The 21,291-nt window shown below is 39.4% G+C and overlaps 1 protein-coding gene across 5 annotated transcripts in view; it reads right to left on the bottom strand.

The window, feature by feature from the left end:
- Positions 1-658: 658 nt before the first annotated feature.
- Positions 659-21,291, bottom strand: part of FAM60A (family with sequence similarity 60, member A) — a 50,077-nt gene continuing 29,444 nt past the window's right edge. For all 5 annotated transcript variants that reach the window (XM_011934082.1, XM_011934083.1, XM_011934084.1 and 2 more), the window contains 5 exons: positions 16,748-16,895; positions 15,624-15,723; positions 14,185-14,311; positions 8,026-8,176; positions 659-2,961 (listed from right to left, as the gene is read on the bottom strand). In XM_011934082.1, coding sequence (XP_011789472.1) covers positions 2,802-2,961; positions 8,026-8,176; positions 14,185-14,311; positions 15,624-15,723; positions 16,748-16,875 — 666 coding nt within the window. In that variant the 5' untranslated portion in view covers positions 16,876-16,895 and the 3' untranslated portion in view covers positions 659-2,801. The remainder of the gene's footprint in view (positions 2,962-8,025; positions 8,177-14,184; positions 14,312-15,623; positions 15,724-16,747; positions 16,896-21,291) is intronic.

Genomic DNA, 21,291 nt, shown 5'->3' with positions numbered 1-21,291 from the left:
ACTAAATCTGTGGTAATTTAGGACATAGCAATAGATAATACAGGTATTGTCAACTTCCTTAGTTACATTGTTAATTTCATAGCAACTGTACTAGGTGGCAGCCAAATCATCCAGACTATCCCAAAGCAAATTTAAATACTAACAGTAGTATAAAAAGTCTGGCCCTTTATTACCTTTCCCAGATAATAAAACAACTGGTTTCTAAAAGTTTGATATGGATTACACCTCTTAGGATTCCTCATAATCCTGTGAAGTAAATATTCCCATTAATTATTTAACTCAAATGACTAACAAAGAGCAGAGCTAGAAACTTGAGAACCAGGGTCCAACCCCTGATGCCACTACCCTTCCAACTTTTATAGTTTCCCTAAAGTCTCAACTAGGTTTCCCACTATGCCCATAGACAGTAATAAAACCACAGACCGTAAAAAGTACTGGGAACATTTTGTTCTTCCTTTTAAATCCATCTTATCCACTAGATTAATAATTGTGCACATCAGTTAAAATGTCTTTTATTCGAAAGTCTATGTCTCAGTACAGAGGAATTTATTCCCTTCATGGCTTGTTATTAATACTAAGCACTTAAACTGAGTATATGTGAAGGCCAAAAACATTATTCTTACTGAAGACCTGTCAAACAAAGCCACAAAACAGCTCCTTTTATTTTCTAATAAGACTAGATTTATTCAATACCCTAGTAAAAGTTTTGATTATAAGTATCCAACAGTATAAAAAGTACAAAACAGATCTGTAGATTTCTAATATATTAATACAAAGTGCATGACTACATACAGTACACCCTACAGGCGAAGAGAGGTGGAAGGGGAAAAAGAAGACTGTGGTTGAGGTCTAGTAATAAATAAATAAATACAGAAGTAGAGATGATCCATATTATAGTATATTCTACCACCAATACTGCAGCCAAAATGTACAAAAAAAAATCATTTCAAAATAACTCAGGAGGATGATAATGGCTGGACTTTTGTAATTCGCCTCAAAGACTGTGGGAGAGCCAACTCAACTCACTGTATAGTCTGTGCATATGGTGGCTTGTAGCATGTAGGTTTTTTCCAAAAGAAGGAATTATAAAATGTTTAGATTAAGAACTATAAAACTACAGGGTGCCTATAAAAGGTGGCTTACTCCTTGTTATTATTATACTACCCAATTTTTAAAATGCAGTTTAAAAAATAAGCACTGAGTCTTATTATGTATGACAAGGCAGGCAAATGCTTCTCCCTCATTCTGAAAAGACTGAACTGGCGATGCTTTTGCTGACTATTCAGAAAAGAGGCAGTAAGAGCACACTGTGGTTTGGGTTCCAGTGAGAGGCTTTTCATGGGGATCTTACGATTGAAGAGTGCTAAGTTCAGGGTATCTCAATATTCAGAAAGCCTGACTAAAAGAAGCCAAACCAAAACCATTTAACATGAACACAAACCTCTTTTCTTTTAGTAAATTTTACTTTTAATACAGAGTGAAAGAAAATAAAAAATAGGCTAAAACAAGTCAAACGCCCATTCTACACAGATAAAAACCTTCACAAAGGTCAACGGAAGTAATCCAGAGCTGAAACTGAATTGTGCAGATTTTCAATGGTCATCAAAGTCATGTAACACAAACAAAAGTCAATTATATTTACACACTCAGCAAGCCCTCTAAGAAATGTGCCCCAAGAAGCATTAACCTTTGTTTTGTGCCATCCTGAAGACTTGCACATTTTATTTTTCAGATAGCTTAACGTTTTTAATAGAGTGTGCTCTCTACCATGCGGTAATGCTTTGGTACTATTCATACAGGGTCTCGCCTGTCCTAAAGACTTGCCATTTCCCAAAGAGGAGCTTTTGATTCTGCTTTAGAAGTTTTACATAAATTAAAATCTTTATCAAATATTAATATGAAGAGAGGCACAGGATGCAACATATATAGTCAAGTTACCTCTCTGTACATTTAGAAATTACTTTCTCCTCCAAGGTATTTGCAACAGAAAGCTCAGTCTGTTCTGCTTAATAATCAGTAGTACAGGTTTGAATCATCAGAAGCTTGGCAAGACCTTAATATTTCAGAATTATCAACAACTACCTCTAGGGGCAAGTCCATGTTACTGAGTTATGACAAATTTATTATCGTGAGGGAAAACAAGAGTAGCCAGCCATCTTAAAAAATGCCCCAACCACTGCTTCTCAATACAGAAAGACTAAAAACTACATACAGTTTATCATACAACAAATCCCATCTCTGTCCCCTGAAATTCCCCTAGTTTCATTCATTAGAAGGGGATTAAAAAAAAAAAAAAAAGACTTAAAGAGCACTTTACAGCAGCATTCAGCTTTCCTATGAAATACTCAGCATCTTAAATATTATGTACAACTCTTTTTTTAGTAAGCTAGACACTGGCTTCAGAGTTTGTGGGACTGGGGGAAATCAACCCATTCAAAACTACTCTAGAAATTGTCTTTTGGCAGAATAGCAGATATCCAAGTTAAAAATAGGAGGGTCATTTGAGACCAGCCTGGCCAACGTGGTGAAACCCCATCTCTACAAAAACTAAAAAATTAGCTGGGTCTGGTGGTGGGCACCTATAAACCCAGTTACTTGGGAGGCTGAGGCAGGAGAATCACTTGAACTCGTAAGGCGGAAGTTGCAGTGAGCCAAGATGACGCCACTACACTCCAGCCTAGGCAACAAGATCAAAACTCCATCTCCCAAAAAAAAAAAAAAAACAGAGGGTCAGTTTGTTGCTTTGTGGTCTTTTCAAAATTTAGATTTTTTTTTGTTCCCCTTCTACATAAAAACCTCAGTCACCACTCCTGAGTGGAGATGGGCAGGGGCTCTGGCCCCTGCTCCTCTGGCTTCTCGGCAGCTGCTTTCTTATTGCTGCAGCAAGGCTTGAAGAGATGTGTGTCAATGAGGACTTCCCCAAAACGGCCTTTATAGATGATCCCACAACATATCTTCTGTCTAAAAGAAAAAAATGGAGAACAAGATACATTAATAAGGAAGAAAAATAGGAATACTAAAGAAATCTACTATTATAACTGCTCAAATATAACCAAACAGTTGTGCTTCTACAATCTTGCACATTCCAAGTGAAAGTGCTCCTAGAGGCCGGGCGCGGTGGCTCAAGCCTGTAATCCCAGCACTTTGGGAGGCCGAGACGGGCGGATCACGAGGTCAGGAGATCGAGACCATCCTGGCTAACACGGTGAAACCCCGTCTCTACTAAAAAATACAAAAAACTAGCCGGGCGAGGTGGTGGGCGCCTGTAGTCCCAGCTACTCGGGAGGCTGAGGCAGGAGAATGGCGTAAACCCGGGAGGCGGAGCTTGCAGTGAGCTGAGATCCGGCCACTGCACTCCAGCCCCGGCGACAGAGCGAGACTCCGTCTCAAAAAAAAAAAAAAGAAAGTGCTCCTAGAGTAACCCCAGTTAGCTAGAGAAGGGGAATTACCCAGGTCCCTTAAAGGCCACACTGGAATCTTCTCAAATATTGAGGAAGATGGCATTTTGAGAGACAGCAGTCAGTTTCAAAGGCTGCCCCGATGTTCTATATAACACAGTTTTATTTAGCTACTCTTATTTTCATATGTAACTCTTGAAAAAAAAATCAGCCACCATCAACAGGTTGATGCAGCTAGCAATTTTTTTATATATTTAATTTTTTTTTTCTTTATCAACTCGTAAGTGCTTGAGTGGTAATTTTTAATTAAATACTGACTAGATAAAAATACATGTGTGGGCCGGGTGCGGTGGCTTACACCTGTAATCCCAGCTGTTTGGGAGGCTGAGGTGGCCAAATAACTTGAAGTCAGGACTTTGAGACCAGCCTGGCAGACACTGCAAAACTCCATCTCTACCAAAAATGCAAAAATTAGCCAGGCGTGGTGGCACGTGCCTATAGTCCCAGCTACTTGAGAGACTGAGGCAGGAGAATCACTGGAACCCAGGAGGCAGAAGTTGCAGTGCTGAAATCACACAACTGCACTCCAGCCTGGGAGACAGAGCAAAACTCTGTCTCAAAAAAAAAAAAGTGTGTGTGTTAGCAAAGGCATCAAAAATGACAACACAATAAGAATGCCCACAGACCACATACTCTAAGGGAAAGAAGATCATTTCCTATGAAGCCCCCTGCAGGCCCCTCCCCAGTCCCATCCCACCTCATCTCATCCTCTCCCCACTTAATTTTAGGTTTATCACTCCCTTTTCTTTATACTTATGGTTTCACCATATGTTGGCATCTCTAATCATACTGCACAGTTATCCACTATACACACACACACACACACACACACACAGAATCACAATATATTCTGCAATGTTTTGGTCAACATTAATTGAGATCCATACATACTGTTATAGAGCTTTATTTCATTTTGACTTATGTATAATATTCTACCCTGTGAATATATAACACAGTTTTATTTAGCTACTCGTATTTTAATATATAAATCAGTGGATACATTCTAAAGTTTTTACTAGTTTATATTGCTAGCATTTAGGAATGGGAACATCTTCAGCTTCACTCAAAAATGGCCATTTATCTACATGGTTATAACTATTTACACCTATAACTGGCAGTGTTCTCATCATTCCATATCCTCCCTCCAACATTTGGTAATAGATTTTTTATTTTAGTTTTTTCACCAACCTAATGAGTATAAAACGGTATCTCACTGAAATTTTAATTTGTATTTCCTTGATTTTCAAAAAGTTTGAACACATCATTTAATGAGTTATTTCGTGATTCCTTTCTAAGTGTGTCCATTTTTCTGTTGATTTATCTTTTTCTTCCATTGTAGTTCTCTGTATATTCCAGATACTAACCCTTTGTCAGATACATGTGCTGGATATCATTTCACTTTCTTTATGGTGTTATTTGATGAATTTAAGTTCATAATTATAATGTAATCAAACCTGGAAGATTTTTTAAATGCTTAGTACTTTGTCATAAAAAATCCTTTTCCACTCAAAAGTCATATTCTATTTTCTACTTTAATGCATCTGTAATTGGTGTTTGTCTACGGTGTGAGGTAGGGAACCAAGCCCAATTTTTTCACATGAATAACCATGTTGTTTTTAATATCCTAGCAACACTTATTGAACAGATCATTTTCGCCCATCAATCACCCCCACATCATGTATCATATAACAAGTGCTATATACATATGTGGGCTTGTTTCCAGGCTCTCTCTACTATTCCACTGGTTTATTTTTCTATTCCTAGTCCCAAAACACATTAATTACCACGGCTTTATAATGTCTCAATTTCTGTTAGGGAAAGTTTATCCACGTCTTTCTTTTTCTTCTGAAGATGCCTATTTTGGGCCCTTTGCTTTTCTATATAAATTATAAATTAGTTTGTCAAGTTCCATAAATATGTTGGGGTTTTGACTGCAATTACCCTGAATCTACAAAGTGATCATCTCCCTAACAGTCAGTTTAATAGTATCTATGAATGTGCTATACCTCTCAATTTATTTAGGTGTCTTTAAATGTTATTCAATGGCCAGGAACGGTGGTTCATGCCTGTAATCCCAGCACTTTGGGAGGCCGAGACAGACAGATCACCTGAGGTTAGGAGTTCACTATCAGCCTGGCCAACATGGTAAAACCTCATCTCTACTAAAAATACAAAAATCAGCAGGGTGTGGTGGTGCACGCCTGTAATCCCAGCTACTCTGGAGGCTGAGACAGGAAAACCACTTGAACCCAGGAGGTGGAGGTTGCAGTGAGCCAAGATCGCACCACTGCACTCCAGCCTAGGGTGACAGAGCGAGACTCTCTCTCTCTCTCTCTCTCTATATATATATATATACACACACACACACACACACACACACATATATATGAATGTTCTTCAACAATATTGTATGATTTTTACATAACTCCTCCAAAGGGTTTTTGATATTTTACTACTACGTTATTTTATATTTCCTAACACTAGGGTAAAATGTATCATTCTAATGCCAAACTGCCTAGATTTAAATCCTGCTCTACTTATTGTGTAACCTTAAACAAAGTACTTCCTCTTTGTACCTCTGTTTTCACATAATGCTTCACAGAACTGTTGTAAAGACTAAGTAAGGCCAGGTGCAGTATCTCACACCTGTAATCCCAGCACTTTGGGAGGCCACGGCAGGCAGATCACTTGAGGCCAGAAGTTCAAGACCAGCCTGGCCAATATGGCGAAACCCATCTTTACTAAAATACAAAAGTTAGCCAGGCATGGTGGTGCATGCCTGTAGACCCAGCTATTTGGGTGGCTGAAATGAGAGAATCGCTTGAACCCAGGAGGCAGATATTGCAGTGAGCCAAAATAACACCACTGTACTCCAGTCTGGGCTACAGAATGAAACTCTCAAAAAAAAAAAAAAAAAAGATTAAATAAATGCATATATTTAAACCATCTATAAAGTACTCATACTATGTGCTAGGCACTGTTCTAAAGCGTTTACTACTACTGGTCCTACCACTATCACTGCTACTACCAATATTGTATTGGTTAGAACCTTCTGTATAATGCTGAATAGAAATGGTGATAGTCAACACTCTTGATTTGTTCCTGATCATAGAGAATGCTTTCATTTTATCACAGTTATGTATTATGTACTTTTGTACTTTTTGTAAGATCCCGTTGTCTAAGTAAAAAAGTTTCCTTCTATTCCTATTTTGCTAAAAGTTTTGTTTTAAACCTTAAAGGAAAGTTCAAATTTGTCAAACTCCTTCTCTGCACCACTAAGAAGACAACACCTTTCTTTAGAAACTATCAATGTGGGCTGGGCATGGTGGCTCACGCCTGTAATCCCAACACTTTGGGAGGCTGAGACGGGTGGATCACCTAAGGTAAGGAGTTCAACACCAGCCTGACCAACAATGAAACCCCTTTTCTACTAAAAATACAAAAATTTAGCCAGGCATGGTGGCATGCGCCTGTAATCCCAGTTACTCGGGAGGCTGAGGCAGGAGAATCACTTGAACCCGGGAGGCAGAGGTTGCAGTGAGTCGAAATCATGCCATTGCACTCCAGCCTGGGCAACAAGAGCGAAACTCCATCTCAAAAAAAAAAGAAAGAAAGAAAGAAACTGTCAATGTAGTAAATTATATTAGTTGATCTTCTCATGTTCAAAAACCAATCTTACATACCTAGAATAACCCTAGTGGCTGATGATGTATTGTTTTGGTATCAAATTTATATCAGCCTTAAAAATGCCTGGGGCCTATGCCCTATTTTATCCACAGTCTGGAAAAGCCAGTGCATAGGCCCCAATCATCTGTTCCTGGATGTTTAGTACAGCTTGCATATTGTGGCTTTTTTTTTTTTCTTTTTTGAAATAGAGTCTTGCTTTGTCACTAGGCTGGAGTGCAGTGGTGCAGTAATAGCTTACTGCAACCCTAACCTCCTAGGCTCAAGCAATCCCCTCACCTTGGCCTCCCAAAATGCTAGGATTACAGGTGTGAGCCACCACGCCTGGCCTGAATCAATTTATTATGAGATTATCTCGGTTTTTCACTTTTTCTTGAGACAGCTTTAGCAAGATGTCTTTTTTCTAGTACTGTACCCGCTTCACCTGTATGTTCAAATTTATTGGCATAAAGTTGTCTATAATATCCTATTATTTTTTAAATGTCTGCTTTATCTATACCTAAGTCTCTTTTCTCTTTCCGAAAATTGCTTATGTGTATCATCTCCTTTTCCTGATCCACTTTATCTCTAGTACTTTTTTGGTCACGTCTTTTTGAAGAACCAACTTTTAGTTTCACTGATTCTCTCCACTGCATATTGTCTTTCTACTCCACTTATCTAGCAATAGGAAATGTAGGTACCTTGATGTAATTTTTATTTTAAATAACTTTTAATAGGAAGAACATACAAAATCCCACTTCTTTGCCCAATTCCTGCTTAATCCACTGCAATCGTGTGTTACCAACTGTTTGCCAAATGCCATTTAATTGCTAAGGAAGTAGAAAAACAGTGCCTGTAATTAAGATGGTTTGCTGGTTAGAGAGATATTTTCTGTTTCTTTTACCTTTTCCAGTATGTGAGATCTAAAAAGGAAAAAACTGGTGTTCTGTTAGAACCAGAAGCCATCTCTGTATCTGAGCCGTCATCTGACTGGTTACTGTAACAAGGAGATTGAGCTGGGGAGGCACTTGAGGTGGTACTGTGAGCATCAGAATCTGCAATAAAGATTAAAAGAAAAAATAAAATTTTCAATTTCATTACATGTAATTGCAACTAAACCTCAGCATAAGACACTGTGAATCAGTTGGTAAAAAAGAAAAAGTAAAAAAAATTCATTTTCTATGCACTACTGGTATTTGAAGATATTCAGACTAACATGTTTTTTTTTAAAGTGAAGAAGATGGAATAGACATACCCTTTCCTATTCCTCCTGCTTATACAACTAAAATCCCAGGATATTATATATAAAACAAACCTAAGACCCCAAAAGGTGATGACCATCTAGGGAGCTCAAGACCCAAGGCAAGCCATAGTGGTAGGTTCCTTAGTTTTTCTGGATTTTCCTTTTGCCTCATAATCTCCAGCTTTGGAAGTGACACAGTAGCCACCCAGAAATGCCAGTGGGTACAGACAACCAAAACAACAACAAAACAAAAATCCAAAACCCCAGTTAAAGCCTGATCTCTCTAGCAAAGAACTAGGAAAAGGGCAGCCTAGCCAGGCAGAAAACGTTTCTAGACAATAACCTTCCTGTTCCAGCCAAACCCACGGAAAAAACTGTGGACACCTTTCCTAACCCCAGCAGAGGCTGAGGTGAAGAGCCCACCTTTCCACCCTCACAAGACTTAGGAAGCACCCCGACACCTACACCAGGGTGGTGTCAGGGGAAGCCTAGTTAAGTAAGGATTTTCGTTGCGGCCCACTAACTACAAGGCCACCCTCACCAAGTGGGAGCCTGAACTCTCCTGACACCCAGTAGTAACAAGGAGCCTCCCCATCCCCCCAATCTCAGAGGTCAACGGAGGATGAGAGAGAAACCGGAATTCTAACACCTGGCGGTAACAGGGCGGTTATGCCCCTCCCTCTTTCCCTGCTCTGAGGGGTGTCAAAAGAGCCAGTTAAAACAGAAGGGTTAAATAAGACCCAGAGTCTCACGACATAATCTAAAAATGTCCAAGTTTCAATAGAAAAATTACATCAGTTCAAGAATCAGGAAGATCTCAAACTAAATGAAAAGGCCAACATTAAGATGACAAAGACATCAGAATTATCTGACCAAGATTTTAAAGCAGCCACGACAAAAATGCTTCATTGAGCAATTATGAACATGTTTGAAATAAACGAAAACACAGCCTTGGCAAAGAAACAGGAAGCCTCAGTAAAAATAAGATAGAAAACTATAAGGAAAAAATAAATGGAAAATTTGTAACTGAAAAAAATACAATAAAGAAAATAAAAACCACAGTGGATGGGCTGAGCAACATGGAGGGGAGGCAGAAAACAAACAGTGAACTGGAAGAAAGAACAACAGAAATTACCCAGTATGAACGACACAGAAAACAAATGAACAGAGCATGAGAAACCTGTGGGGCTTAGTCAAACACACATCTACATTCATGTCAGTGCAGTCCGAGAGGGAGAGGAAAAAGAGAACAGAGGCGAAAAAGTACTCAAATATAGTGGCTGAAAACTTGTCAAATTTGGTGAGACATAAACCTAAGATTCAAGAAGCTGACCAAAGCCCAAACAGAATAAACCCAAAGAAATCCATGCCAAAACACATCATAATTAAACCTCTATAAACTAACACAAGAGAAAAATCTTGAAAGCAGCCAAAGAATAATGACATTGTACCTATAAAGGGAAAACAAAAGATCCTGATTTAATAAGGAATAAAAGCAGTTCATTAGATGCAGAGCTAACGCTGATTTAATACTTTGCCTGTTTACATGAAGAAGATGTCATATAAATGTACAGGTCAGAAAATAAGTTTCTTGGTTAACAGTCATTGTGCTATAAGGCTGTTGTACTGCCACATCACAGCAACAGCAGTATCATAAACCTCATAAACACAGGTGGGGCCCACCATACACCTTGCCCATCCCAGGACACATGGACAGAGCAATCCTTCAATTCAGATAACCAATCAAGTACTTATTAAATATTTATAAGACATCAAATCCTATGTTTTATGCTGCATGGAAAGAAACAGACTAAAGAAAATTTTGGGTTTTTTAAAATTTTTATCTTTTGGTTTTCCTTGAGACCGGATCTCACTCTGTCACCCAGGCTGGAGTGCAGTGGCATGACCACAGCTTGCTGCAGCCTCAACCTCCTGAGCTCAATCCTCCTACCTCAGTCTCCTGAGTAACTGGGGCTACAGGCACACACCACCATACTTGGCTGGTTATTTTTTTAATTTTTAGTAGAGACAAGGTCTCATTATTTGCCCAGACTGGTCTCGAACTCCTAGCCTTAAGCAGTCCTCCCACCTCAGCCTCCCAAAGTGCTGGGAATACAGGCATGAGTCACCACACCTCGCCAAGAAAATGTTTTTGTTTTTGTTTGTTTGTTTGAAACACAGTCTCACTCTGTCGCCCAGGCAGGAGTGCAGTGGCACGATCTCAGCTCACTGCAGCCTCCACCTCTTGGATTTTCATGCCTCAGCCTTTTGAGTAGCTACAACTACAGGTGTGCACCACCACACCCAACTAATTTTTTTGTATTTTTAGTAGACAGGATTTCACCATGTTCGCCAGGCTGGTCTTGAACTCCTGGCCTCCCAAAGTGCTGGGATTACAGGTGTGAGCCACCACACCCAGTCAAGAAAACATTTTCTGAATAGAGCCTACAAATATTTTATATTAACAAATATTTACATAAAACAGCATAAAATTAGGCATCTAAAACAAAGAAAGCACCGTTAGTATTTTTAATATGTTAACTTAGCAAACAAACAAAATCCTCAAGAGTAGCAGGCTTTAAAAGAATGAGTCTAGTGGGATGTTTAAGACTTCCTAAATAACTAATATCAACAGACACCTCTATGCTGCTGAGGAAAACTCACTCCCCTAGGAAGTACTTAATATCTTTAAACTATTTGAAATTTCAATTATCTGACCATTTTTTGTTTTGTTTTGTTTTGTTTTGGGAGACGGAGTTTCACTCTTGTTGCCCAGGCTGTAGTGCAATGATGTGATCTCGGCTCACCACAACCTCTGCCTCCCGCGTTCAAGCAATTCTCCTGCCTCAGCTCCCCAATAGCTGGGATTACAGGCATGCACCACCAAGACCAGCTAATATTGTATTTTTAATAGACACAGGGTTTCTCCATGTTGGTCAGGCTGGTCTTGAACTCCCAACCTCAGGTGATCCTCCTGCCTTGACCTCCCAAAGTGCTGGGATTACAGGTGTGAGCCTCCACGCCCGGCCCAAACTGCAATTGTAAGTCTTAAAAATTACGTAGGATTTGGAAGGCACCAAGGTGTGATTAGATAGCATCAAGTCGGTAGGGACAACAGGCAAAGTCAACAGGCAAAGTTGTGGAAGCCAAACGCACTCCAGGAACTGACTCAATTCAAACAAAAATAGGACCTTCAAACACTTTCTAGGAATTCTCAACTATATTTTACAGCAAGCAGAAATCACTGCAGATTTTGGAAAGGATGACACAAAAAGAATAGCTAACATTTATAGAGGAATTTATTTTGTTTTACAAAGCCATTTTTTACTTGATTATCCCCAGTTCTCTGATTAGAAAATTACGGTTAAACGTCAAGTGACTCCAGAATCACACATTTGCTAGTGAGAAGAGACAAAATTCAAATCCAGATCTATAACTCTAGGTCCAATGCCTTTCTAGTACACCACAAAATGTCTCGAAAAGAGAATACAGGGCTGGGCACGGTGGCTCATGCCTGTAATCCCAGGACTTTGGGAGGCCAAGCAGGAGAGATCACCTGAGGTCAGGAGTTCAAGACCAGCATGGCCAACATGGCGAAACCCTGTACCTACTAAAAATACAAAAATTAGCTGGGCATGCTGGCAGGCGCCTGTAATCCCAGCTACTCAGGAGGCTGAGGCAGAACAATCACTTGAACCCAGGAGGCGGAAGTTGCAGTGAGCTGAGATAGTGCCACTGCACTCCAGCCTGGGTGACAGAATAAGACTCCATCTCAAAAAAAAAAGAACGAAAGATAAGAGAATACAGGCCAGGTATGTGCAGGATGCACAGAAGCAAACACATAACCAGAAGCGCAGACCATTTAGTGGGTGATATATAAAAATGCACGTCTCCCAACTGCTTCGATGCACAAAGGTGCTAGCAATTTATAATGTACCTGGTGAACACCCTGTTTCAGTTTGAGCCTCCACAATCTACACACCTTATTATCAAAGGAATTTATTTTCAGTCTCCAACTACTACACAGCACAGTTTCACAATAAAAATCTAAAATTACACTGAATATATTCCCTTAAGTAAGGCAAAAGTGAGATATCACTTTCCCTATAATTAAGGGAAAGGGCTAAGAATATACATATGAATAATCAGTTCCTCCGCCTTCAAGTGATAAAAGAAAATTAATGTTTCCCAAATGTTCATTAAAACATCTAATGAGGACCGGGTGTGATGGTTCATGCATGTAATCCCAGCACTTTTGGGAAGCCAAGGTGGGTGGACTGCTTGAGCTAAGTTTGAGACCAGCCTGGGCAACATGGCAAAACCCCAACTCTACTAAAAATACAAAAAATTAGCCAGGCATGGTGGTGCATGTCTGTAGTCCCAGCTACTCGGGAGGCTGATGCACAAAAATTGCTTGTACCCGAGAGACAGAGGCTGCAGTGATCCAAGATCACACCACTGTACTCCAGCCTGAGTGACAGAGCAAGACCCTGTTTCAAAAAAATAAATAAATAAATAAAATAAAATAAAACATCTAGTGAGAAAGGAAGGTAGAGTTAAATCTTTAGGGAGATGGGGGATTGAGAGCTGGTTAGGAAAGGGAAATGTATAATTAAAATACATATACACATTTATATTACCTAAATATATTACTACATCTCTAGCACTTATTAAGTGGCCCAGATCAAAGTTAAATCACCCCTTTGTGCTTCCTATTCTGAGCTCTAAAATAGAAATAAGTGAGATCATTACAAATGTAAAGTGCTTAGTATACCAAAATGCTCAAAAAATGTGAATTCTCCTGCACTCCTCACTTTACCGTCACTAAACTTAAATGTCTTTTTCCATTATTCTAAAATAAGCATGATAACCATTTGTCTTGATTGATAATGTTTTCTCTAACAGGGCCCTATAGATTTTTATAAAGTACTGAGAGCTATAATACAGGTCCACAACCCCTAGCCGCAATTCTGAGAAAGCTCTGGAAACACAAAGTGTATTCCTAACCTATTTGGCCACAAAGTCTGACATGACCTACACTACGATTACAAGCAAACAAACCTGACTAGCCTATGTACCATCTACATATTCCACTAAATGTGAATACTGCTACTTTTGGTGTAAAAATACTAATGTGTTTGCTTCAATAATGCTCCTTCAAACCCCAAGGGTAATAGAGATATTTATTAGACAATAACATTATACGCAGTGTATTTCCTTTTCAAAATCTAAAATCTAAATTCCAAAATACAGACGTGCCACTACAGCAATCCTCCAAAACTTCCAATAATAGCATGTGACCTGACATTAATTAGACATTCCTTTCTTATTCTATCAACACAACACACACTGCCCCTTAAACCTGAAAGCAAGCCCTGATGTTTGCTGTATTTCAAAATGTGAGTTATGATTTCTAAAGTTACTTTCCAGAAAACCTGAGCTTTGGTCTCAGATTGTCCCCTAATTATTTACGTACCTTCTTGCACATTTGCAGGACTCGATTTCCTTATGGATAAAAATCAAGTAAACGAGTTAGAAATGCACCTCCTAGAAAATTAAGATGTCAATAAAGACATCAGAGTGGTCTCAGTACAATCTGAAGTGGTTAGCTAGTAGAAATACTCTCTTAAGACATCAAAATCAGAAACAGTGCCAAGATTTCACAGAAATACGGTAACATCTCTACCAAGTCAACATTGCCTTCCAGTGCTCTTTACCAAAAGCAATAAAGGAAAAAATGATCCACACATGCCATACACCACCCCCAGCCAAAAATAACAAAACAATTATTAAGTACTAATGTTGTAATATCAAACTTACTATGACGTTTAAATTCCTTCTGCAGTTTACTGATCTGGTTGCTTTTTATCCTGTTCCCAGATAGAGTTTTCACTTTCTTTGGTTTCAATGTAGTCTTTAGACTGGGTCCAGCCCTTGCATCTACCACCTGGAAGAAAATACTGAATATTTAATAATATTTTTAAAATGATACTAGTGTACCCGTTGGTTCAGATCCGTGTCTATTTGAGAACCACAGTTTTACACTGAAAAGAGGATGAAACTCCTCCATGTGCACCTTTAATCATCACATGACATAAGGGAATAAATAATATTTATCTAGTGGGGTTTTTTAAGATACTCTTTCCTGTGAAGTGGGTAATAGTGGGAGTCTGTTGGAAAAAAACTTAAATAGATTTGTATATGGGATAATCGTTACTGGATGACCCAACTAGGTTAAGAATCAAACCTAAAAACAACTCCATTTCTACAGGATAATGTTTTGCAGTTTACGAAAAGCTTTCACATACTTTTTATCTTCAATACAAAGCAATAAACGGGGCTATTTTTGTTACTCCAATTTTAGACGGAAGGAAAACAAAGCAAAGAGAAATTATGCATTTTGCCTTATTTCACCAAGTGAGTAAATGGGTTAAGAGGGGTGGAGAGGGGAAAAGACTGGAATCAAGGTCTTCAGGTCTTTTCTTTATGCTTTTTTCACTACACACCTTAATCTCTGAGGTGAGTTACATGACAGCAATAGCATGTTCCCCACAGTCTAGCCCAGCCATTGATCTCGCCCCATATGGCCCTGTTTCTTAGGTATTCATTCACATTTATTAGTTGCAGATTTCTACCCCATGTAAAAAGGAACGTTGTTACCATCTTCAAAATCATGACCTATTATAATAGCATAACACTGTTATCAAAGGACAATGTAAGGCTAGTGCGAATGATAACTATGTGTTATACCTTCTACATACCATCTCATCCAGTTCTCACAGTAGCTCTGTAACAGAGCTATTATCTTTGCACTTCATAAATAAATGTAACCTACCCAAAGTCCACAACTAGTAGTGGTAAAGGCAAAATTCAAATTCAAGTCTGATCCTAATATCTATGTGTTCATTAGTACCAACCTGAGTTCAAAGGATCATGTTATCCAAAGAGATTTAAGAAAAAGGATTCATGTCTAATTAACTCTGGGAATTACTGAGTTAAGCCTAAAAATAGGTGAATGCTTACTGTGAATCTCCAAAAGGGGGATATTGGATACAGTCTTAAGGAAATGCTACACCAGGCTATTCTGTTCTAAAGATGCCAAAATGTTAGGCAATTATATCTGAGCAGCAGCTAGTGTTTTTCTTTATTCTTTTCAGACTTTTCTACCCTAGGGATATATTACTTCCTAAATTAGGGGGAAATTAATGTTACTTTAAATATAATAGAGGTATAATTGAAAAAAAGAAAGATGGACTAACATGATTCCAGTTTTTTTTTGATCCTGCTGGCAACTTCTTCCATCTTTTCACAAGCAGGACACAGGCATTGCAGATGTCTCCTGAACGAGTCTCATGCAATCTGATAAAAAAAACAATCAAACCTTTATCAGTCTCCCTTACCTTAAAGAATTCATGCAAGCACATTTCTTTTGGGAAAAAAACTGTATCTATGTATGGTTTATAGATACAATTTAATCATCCTGGATGATCCCATTCCATTGTTTCTATAGAATATTTCAGAAATAAAATTATCTTCTAGATTCAACAAACCAATTCTACGTACTGCAATTTGGTTATTTTGAAATAAGAAATGCTTTTAAAATTAAAAAGGCCAAGCACCTCCACGTCCAGCAAGTTTTTTTGTTTGTATTTTTTATAGAGATGGGTTTTGCCATGTTGCCCAGGCTGATCTCAAGCTCCTGGTTCAAGTGACCGACCTGCCTCAGCCTCCCAAAGTGCTGGGATTACAGGCGTGAGCCACTGCACCCTGTCAAGGGTAATATTTTTTTTTTTTTTTTTGAGATGGAGTCTTGCTCTGTCACCAGGCGGGAGTGCAGCGGCATGATCTCGGCTCACTACAACCTCCGCCTCCTGGGTTCAAGCAATTCTCCTGCCTCAGCATCCTGAGTAACTGGGACTATAAGTGTGCACCACCACGCCCAGCTTATTTTTGTATTTTTAGTAGAGGCAGGGTTTCACCACGTTGGCCAGGATGATCTCGATCTCTTGACCTCATGATCCGCCCGCCTCGGCCTCCCAAAGTGCTCTCAGATTACTGGTGTGAGCCGCTGCACCCAGTCAAGGGTAATTTTTTAAAAAGCCTTTTTAAAAATTAACCACAAAAGGAAGTCAACAACAAAAGGGTTTGTCTAGCTACAACTATAAGGGACTTCACAATTAATGTGGTAGCTACTCATAATCTGGAAAAAAGTAGGCTGTCAGCATTGTTTGATTCATTTAAAAAGCAGGAGACTTAAACAGCCTAAATTAGAATAAGTTATTTTTATTATTAGCACATTGTTCCAATCACCTTGCTTACAAATATTTCTGTATCTGTGGTATTTTTTCACTCTAAGAATAGTACAAACATCAGGTGATCTTACCCAAAACAGCTCTGGAAGTCCTTTTCATAGCGTTTACTGTCAGTGAATCGAGAACTGGAGGACTTAGCTCTGCAAATACAGCAGCCCTCTATACTTCGGTACATCTTTGGCTTGTGAAAACCAAACATCTTTTCTTCTGGGCAATAGTCTGTAAAGCCAAGGGAATTGACACATCTTTGTTGAGGGCTGTAACAAGGAAGCATTAAAGAGTTCTCTCTGCTCCACCCTATCCCCAAGCAACTTGGTATTATATGACCAAGACAGGAAGGCAGCTCAGGGGAAGACCTCCTGGATCTACCTCCATTCTTGGCACTATCATGGCAAGTGTATAAAACATAAAGAAAAGTTTAGTTACTTAAGGAGGACTCTACTACCTCCTACCTCGCCTAGCAAACATGCACTCTAAAAATGGGGAAGAGGAGCATTTTTTAAAATCAGGTTTTTAAGTAAGAAATGCCACAAACAATCCTGTAAAATAATGAAGCTGTACACCATCAAGGACATATCCTTAAACTTAAGACACACCTTTTTATTTTGCATCTTTGCATTAACGTGATTCCCCTCTGGGGAAGTTTTGAGCATTTACCATGAACACTATTTGATACTAAGTACACAACTAGCTCACTATGCATAGCCCATACTACTTTGCCTAATGGGAATTTAGAGGGGATTTCTTCTGTGATAAATGGGAAGTTCTAAGCAGTCAAGTTTGGCCCTGAATTGAAACTGCTGAAAGGAAGATGTAAAATTCACAAAAATCCAAGGTTATAATTTAATAATAATAATAATTCCATGTATCATTAAGACAAAAAAAGAAGGAGCTCATGTTGTCTGACCGCTGATCTGCCCCTTAGTTGTTAGAGGTTTGTGGACCTCTTCTATGAGGCTTTGGGCTGAGAGTAGTAACACTGGGAGGCAAATGTCCCAGAGACGCAGAGTGAAATAAACTGCAGTCCTTCTGTTTAAAAAAAAAAAAAAAAAAAAAACTCAACATCCAGGAAAGAATGAAGAAAACAGCTCTGGGGCTGGATGCAAATATGTAGCTGGCAGTAAATCTGTACCTTAGGAAAAGTAATTTGGAATATCCAAATCAAGGGCCAGCTCACCAGAACATCTGGACTAAGAGAGGTGATGAAAAGGCAATGAATATAGAAACTAAACTCCAATGGACAAGTCCAGAGGATGTTTGTATGTATGAGGGTCTAACTATAAATTATCACATAAAGCAACAATAAAAGAAAAAAAATTTTTTTTTTTTTTGAGACAGAGTCTCGCTCTGTTGCCCAGACTGGAGTGCGGTGGCGCGATCTCGGCTCACTACAAGCTCCGCCTCCCGAGTTCAAGGGATTCTCCTGCCTCAGCCTCCCCAGCAGCTGGGACTGACTACAGGCGCCCGCCACCACACCCGGCTAACTTTTTGTATTTTTAGTAGAGACAGGGTTTCACCGTGTTAGCCAGGATGGTCTCGATCTCCTGACCTCGTAATCCGCCTGCCTTGGCCTCCCAAAGTGCTGGGATTACAGGCGTGAGCTACTGTGCCCGGCCAAGAAAATTATTAATACCACTTTCGTGTCCATAGTTTTAGGAGTTATAACCACAGAACAGTATCTTTTTAAAGTTGTTTTAGACATAAACTTAGATGACTAAACCTAAAGCTTCAGTACAATCATGTGTTGATTAACAATGGGGACACATTCTGAGAAACGCATCATTGGGCATCCTGGTGCAAACATCAGCGTCCTCACACAAACCAAGATGGCAATAGCCTACAACACCCCTAGGCTATATGGGATAGCCTACTGTTCCTAGGCAACAAACTTATACAGCATGTGACTGTACTGAATGCTGTGGGCAACTGTAATACAATGGTAAGAATCTGTGCATCTAAATACAGAAAATGTACAAAAAAATATGGTATTATAATCTATTGGGACCAACATCATATATGCAGTCTGTGGTTGACCAAAAAGTCCTTGTGTGACATATGGCTGTATTTGTCTTTGGATTATCTCGTCTGATCCCATTCCATTCCAATTCTGGTTAGTATAGTATAGCAAGTATTAATGAAAATGATTCAGAAGTAACCAAATATCCAGGCTTTTTATGTGTATTTTTTTGGTATTGAGGGATTCTGAAATATAGACAGAGGTTTTACAACTTTTAAAAGAAAGTATTTTTAAAACTTTTATTAGCGGGCCGGGCGCGGTGGCTCAAGCCTGTAATCCCAGCACTTTGGGAGGCCGAGACGGGCGGATCACGAGGTCAGGAGATCGAGACCATCCTGGCTAACACAGTGAAACCCCGTCTCTACTAAAAAATACAAAAAACTAGCCGGGCGAGGCGGCGGGCGCCTGTAGTCCCAGCTACTCGGGAGGCTGAGGCAGGAGAATGGCGTAAACCCGGGAGGCGGAGCTTGCAGTGAGCTGAGATCCGGCCACTGCACTCCAGCGCGGGCGACAGAGCGAGACTCTGTCTCAAAAAAAAAAAAAAAAAAAAAACTTTTATTAGCAAATAATTAGCTTAAAAATTGAAGCTTCGCTTTCAAACAGGCTATTGTTAATATAACTGTTCCTCTGCAATGTTTTTGTTGGTGAGAGAGGCAAGCAAAAGAGTGAGATGGGGGCAAGGCAGAAGGCCTTGATGCATTTCAATAATTAAGTCTAAACAGTTACCTCTAAGAATTGTTCAAAAAAAACATTTTTAGTTGATAATAATTTTAGTTAAATGCTTGGGAATCTGATGTCTTTGAGAGGAAGAAAAATAAGAAAATACCCTCTACACAGTCGTAAGAAAAGGTCTAGAGAGGCCTGCTCAAATGAGGCAGACTTTTTTTTTCTCAATCCAACAACAAACCCATATGATAACTGAAAAGAAAATCCTGAAGAAAATGGTTGCACGTTGCTTTGGAAAATACAATGTCAAATGACAGAAGATTGCAAAAACAAGAAAGCAGAGTAGCAGTTATTGTTTTAATATGTATATTCCTGTTTTAAGGTACAATGTAATACGACCCTCGTCCTCACACCACCCTGTGCTCTTCTCCAAACTCACCCAACAGCTTGCATTACCATCAAGAAGGTCAGAGAACAGTTTCTCTAATACTCTATAACTTCATCCATAACTCTTGGAAACTTCAGCCTCCCTTCTCAGCAAGGACAAATGAAGCAGAGCAAAAAAGGCCAGTTCATTCCATTAATACACAGACCAAATCCTATTACGACAGATAGATTCCTATCTCTACCCTCACAATCTCTTTCCCTTCCCCCAAATAAACAAGTCCTCAAAGCTATCAGCATTCAGCTCATCTCTACGATATGAACTACCTTCACTGAGGTTGGATTTGACCAAGACGCCATAGTTTGTGCCAGTTACCACACTGGCAAGTTGTTAAGGATGTTACGGATTATAGGTGAATACTGAGGCTTTCTTTTTAAATCAGCAGCCATTGTGAATTAAGTGTTCCTCTTCAATGCTTTTTTTCTGCTGGTGTGGACCTCCACAAAACTTACCCACCACCCTCTAGAAAGACATTCCAGTCATCAGCTGAGGAATATTCTTCTTAGACATGGGGGAGAATAGGCTGATGTCTTAGGATTCATAATCCATTTTTATATAGCTCCGTGACCTTACTTTTGTCCTGACTGACCTTACTTTTGTCCTTACTTTTGATCTGAGAGGGATTTAAATCCTAGGGCTTACCCTCTCCTAGGCAATGCTCAGTGAGAAATGCAATGAGGTGGCAGACACCTGTCCTTATGCAACACACAAGGAGTATGTGAACCTTTTAATAGATGACAACTTAATACACCTATTAAGCCTTTACTGAGCTTATCCTCACACTTAAGAGGCACCTGGGAATCTGCAGCAAATACACAGGGGTTTCATTTTGGGCTTTGTTTACAGCAACCAAGTTAAGCAGTGATTGGTGTTTAACCATTTTGAGGTTTGGGGATCCCTGAGATTAACTGATAGTATTTTCAAAAATCTACAAACCCATGAAATTTTTACAAAAACACTACTTAATCTCTAGAGGAAAACCAAGGACACAAAATGGTCTCTGAAACCAAGTTACTTCATATATTTAACAAAGTAGTGGGTGGGCATGGCATAACTTGATTTTAAACTGGACATTTGCTTTTTCAAGCAACCTGGTGGTTCTTTAGAATACTGCTTTCCTAGTACCACATTTGTGCAATATTAAATGATTCCTCCTGTACAATCTATCTTATTTGTTCAAATGACACCATTAGCTCTGAAACTATCTGCAAATTTTGCCTCTATTCTCATAGGCATCATATCACTCGGCACTATGTTTTAAAGGAAGAAAGGTGGCCGGACGCGGTGGCTCAAGCCTGTAATCCCAGCACTTTGGGAGGTGAGACGGGCGGATCACGAGGTCAGGAGTTCGAGACCATCCTGGCTAACACGGTGAAACCCCGTCTCTACTAAAAAACACAAAAAACTAGCCGGGCGAGGTGGCTGGCGCCTGTAGTCCCAGCTACTCCGGAGGCTGAGGCAGGAGAATGGCATAAACCCGGGAGGCG

Source organism: Colobus angolensis, unplaced genomic scaffold (assembly GCF_000951035.1).
Source record: "Colobus angolensis palliatus isolate OR3802 unplaced genomic scaffold, Cang.pa_1.0 Scaffold131, whole genome shotgun sequence".
Lineage (NCBI taxonomy): Eukaryota > Metazoa > Chordata > Mammalia > Primates > Cercopithecidae > Colobus > Colobus angolensis.
The sequence above is the reverse complement of the archived record's forward strand: the minus strand, read 5'-3'. Positions and strand labels throughout refer to the sequence as shown.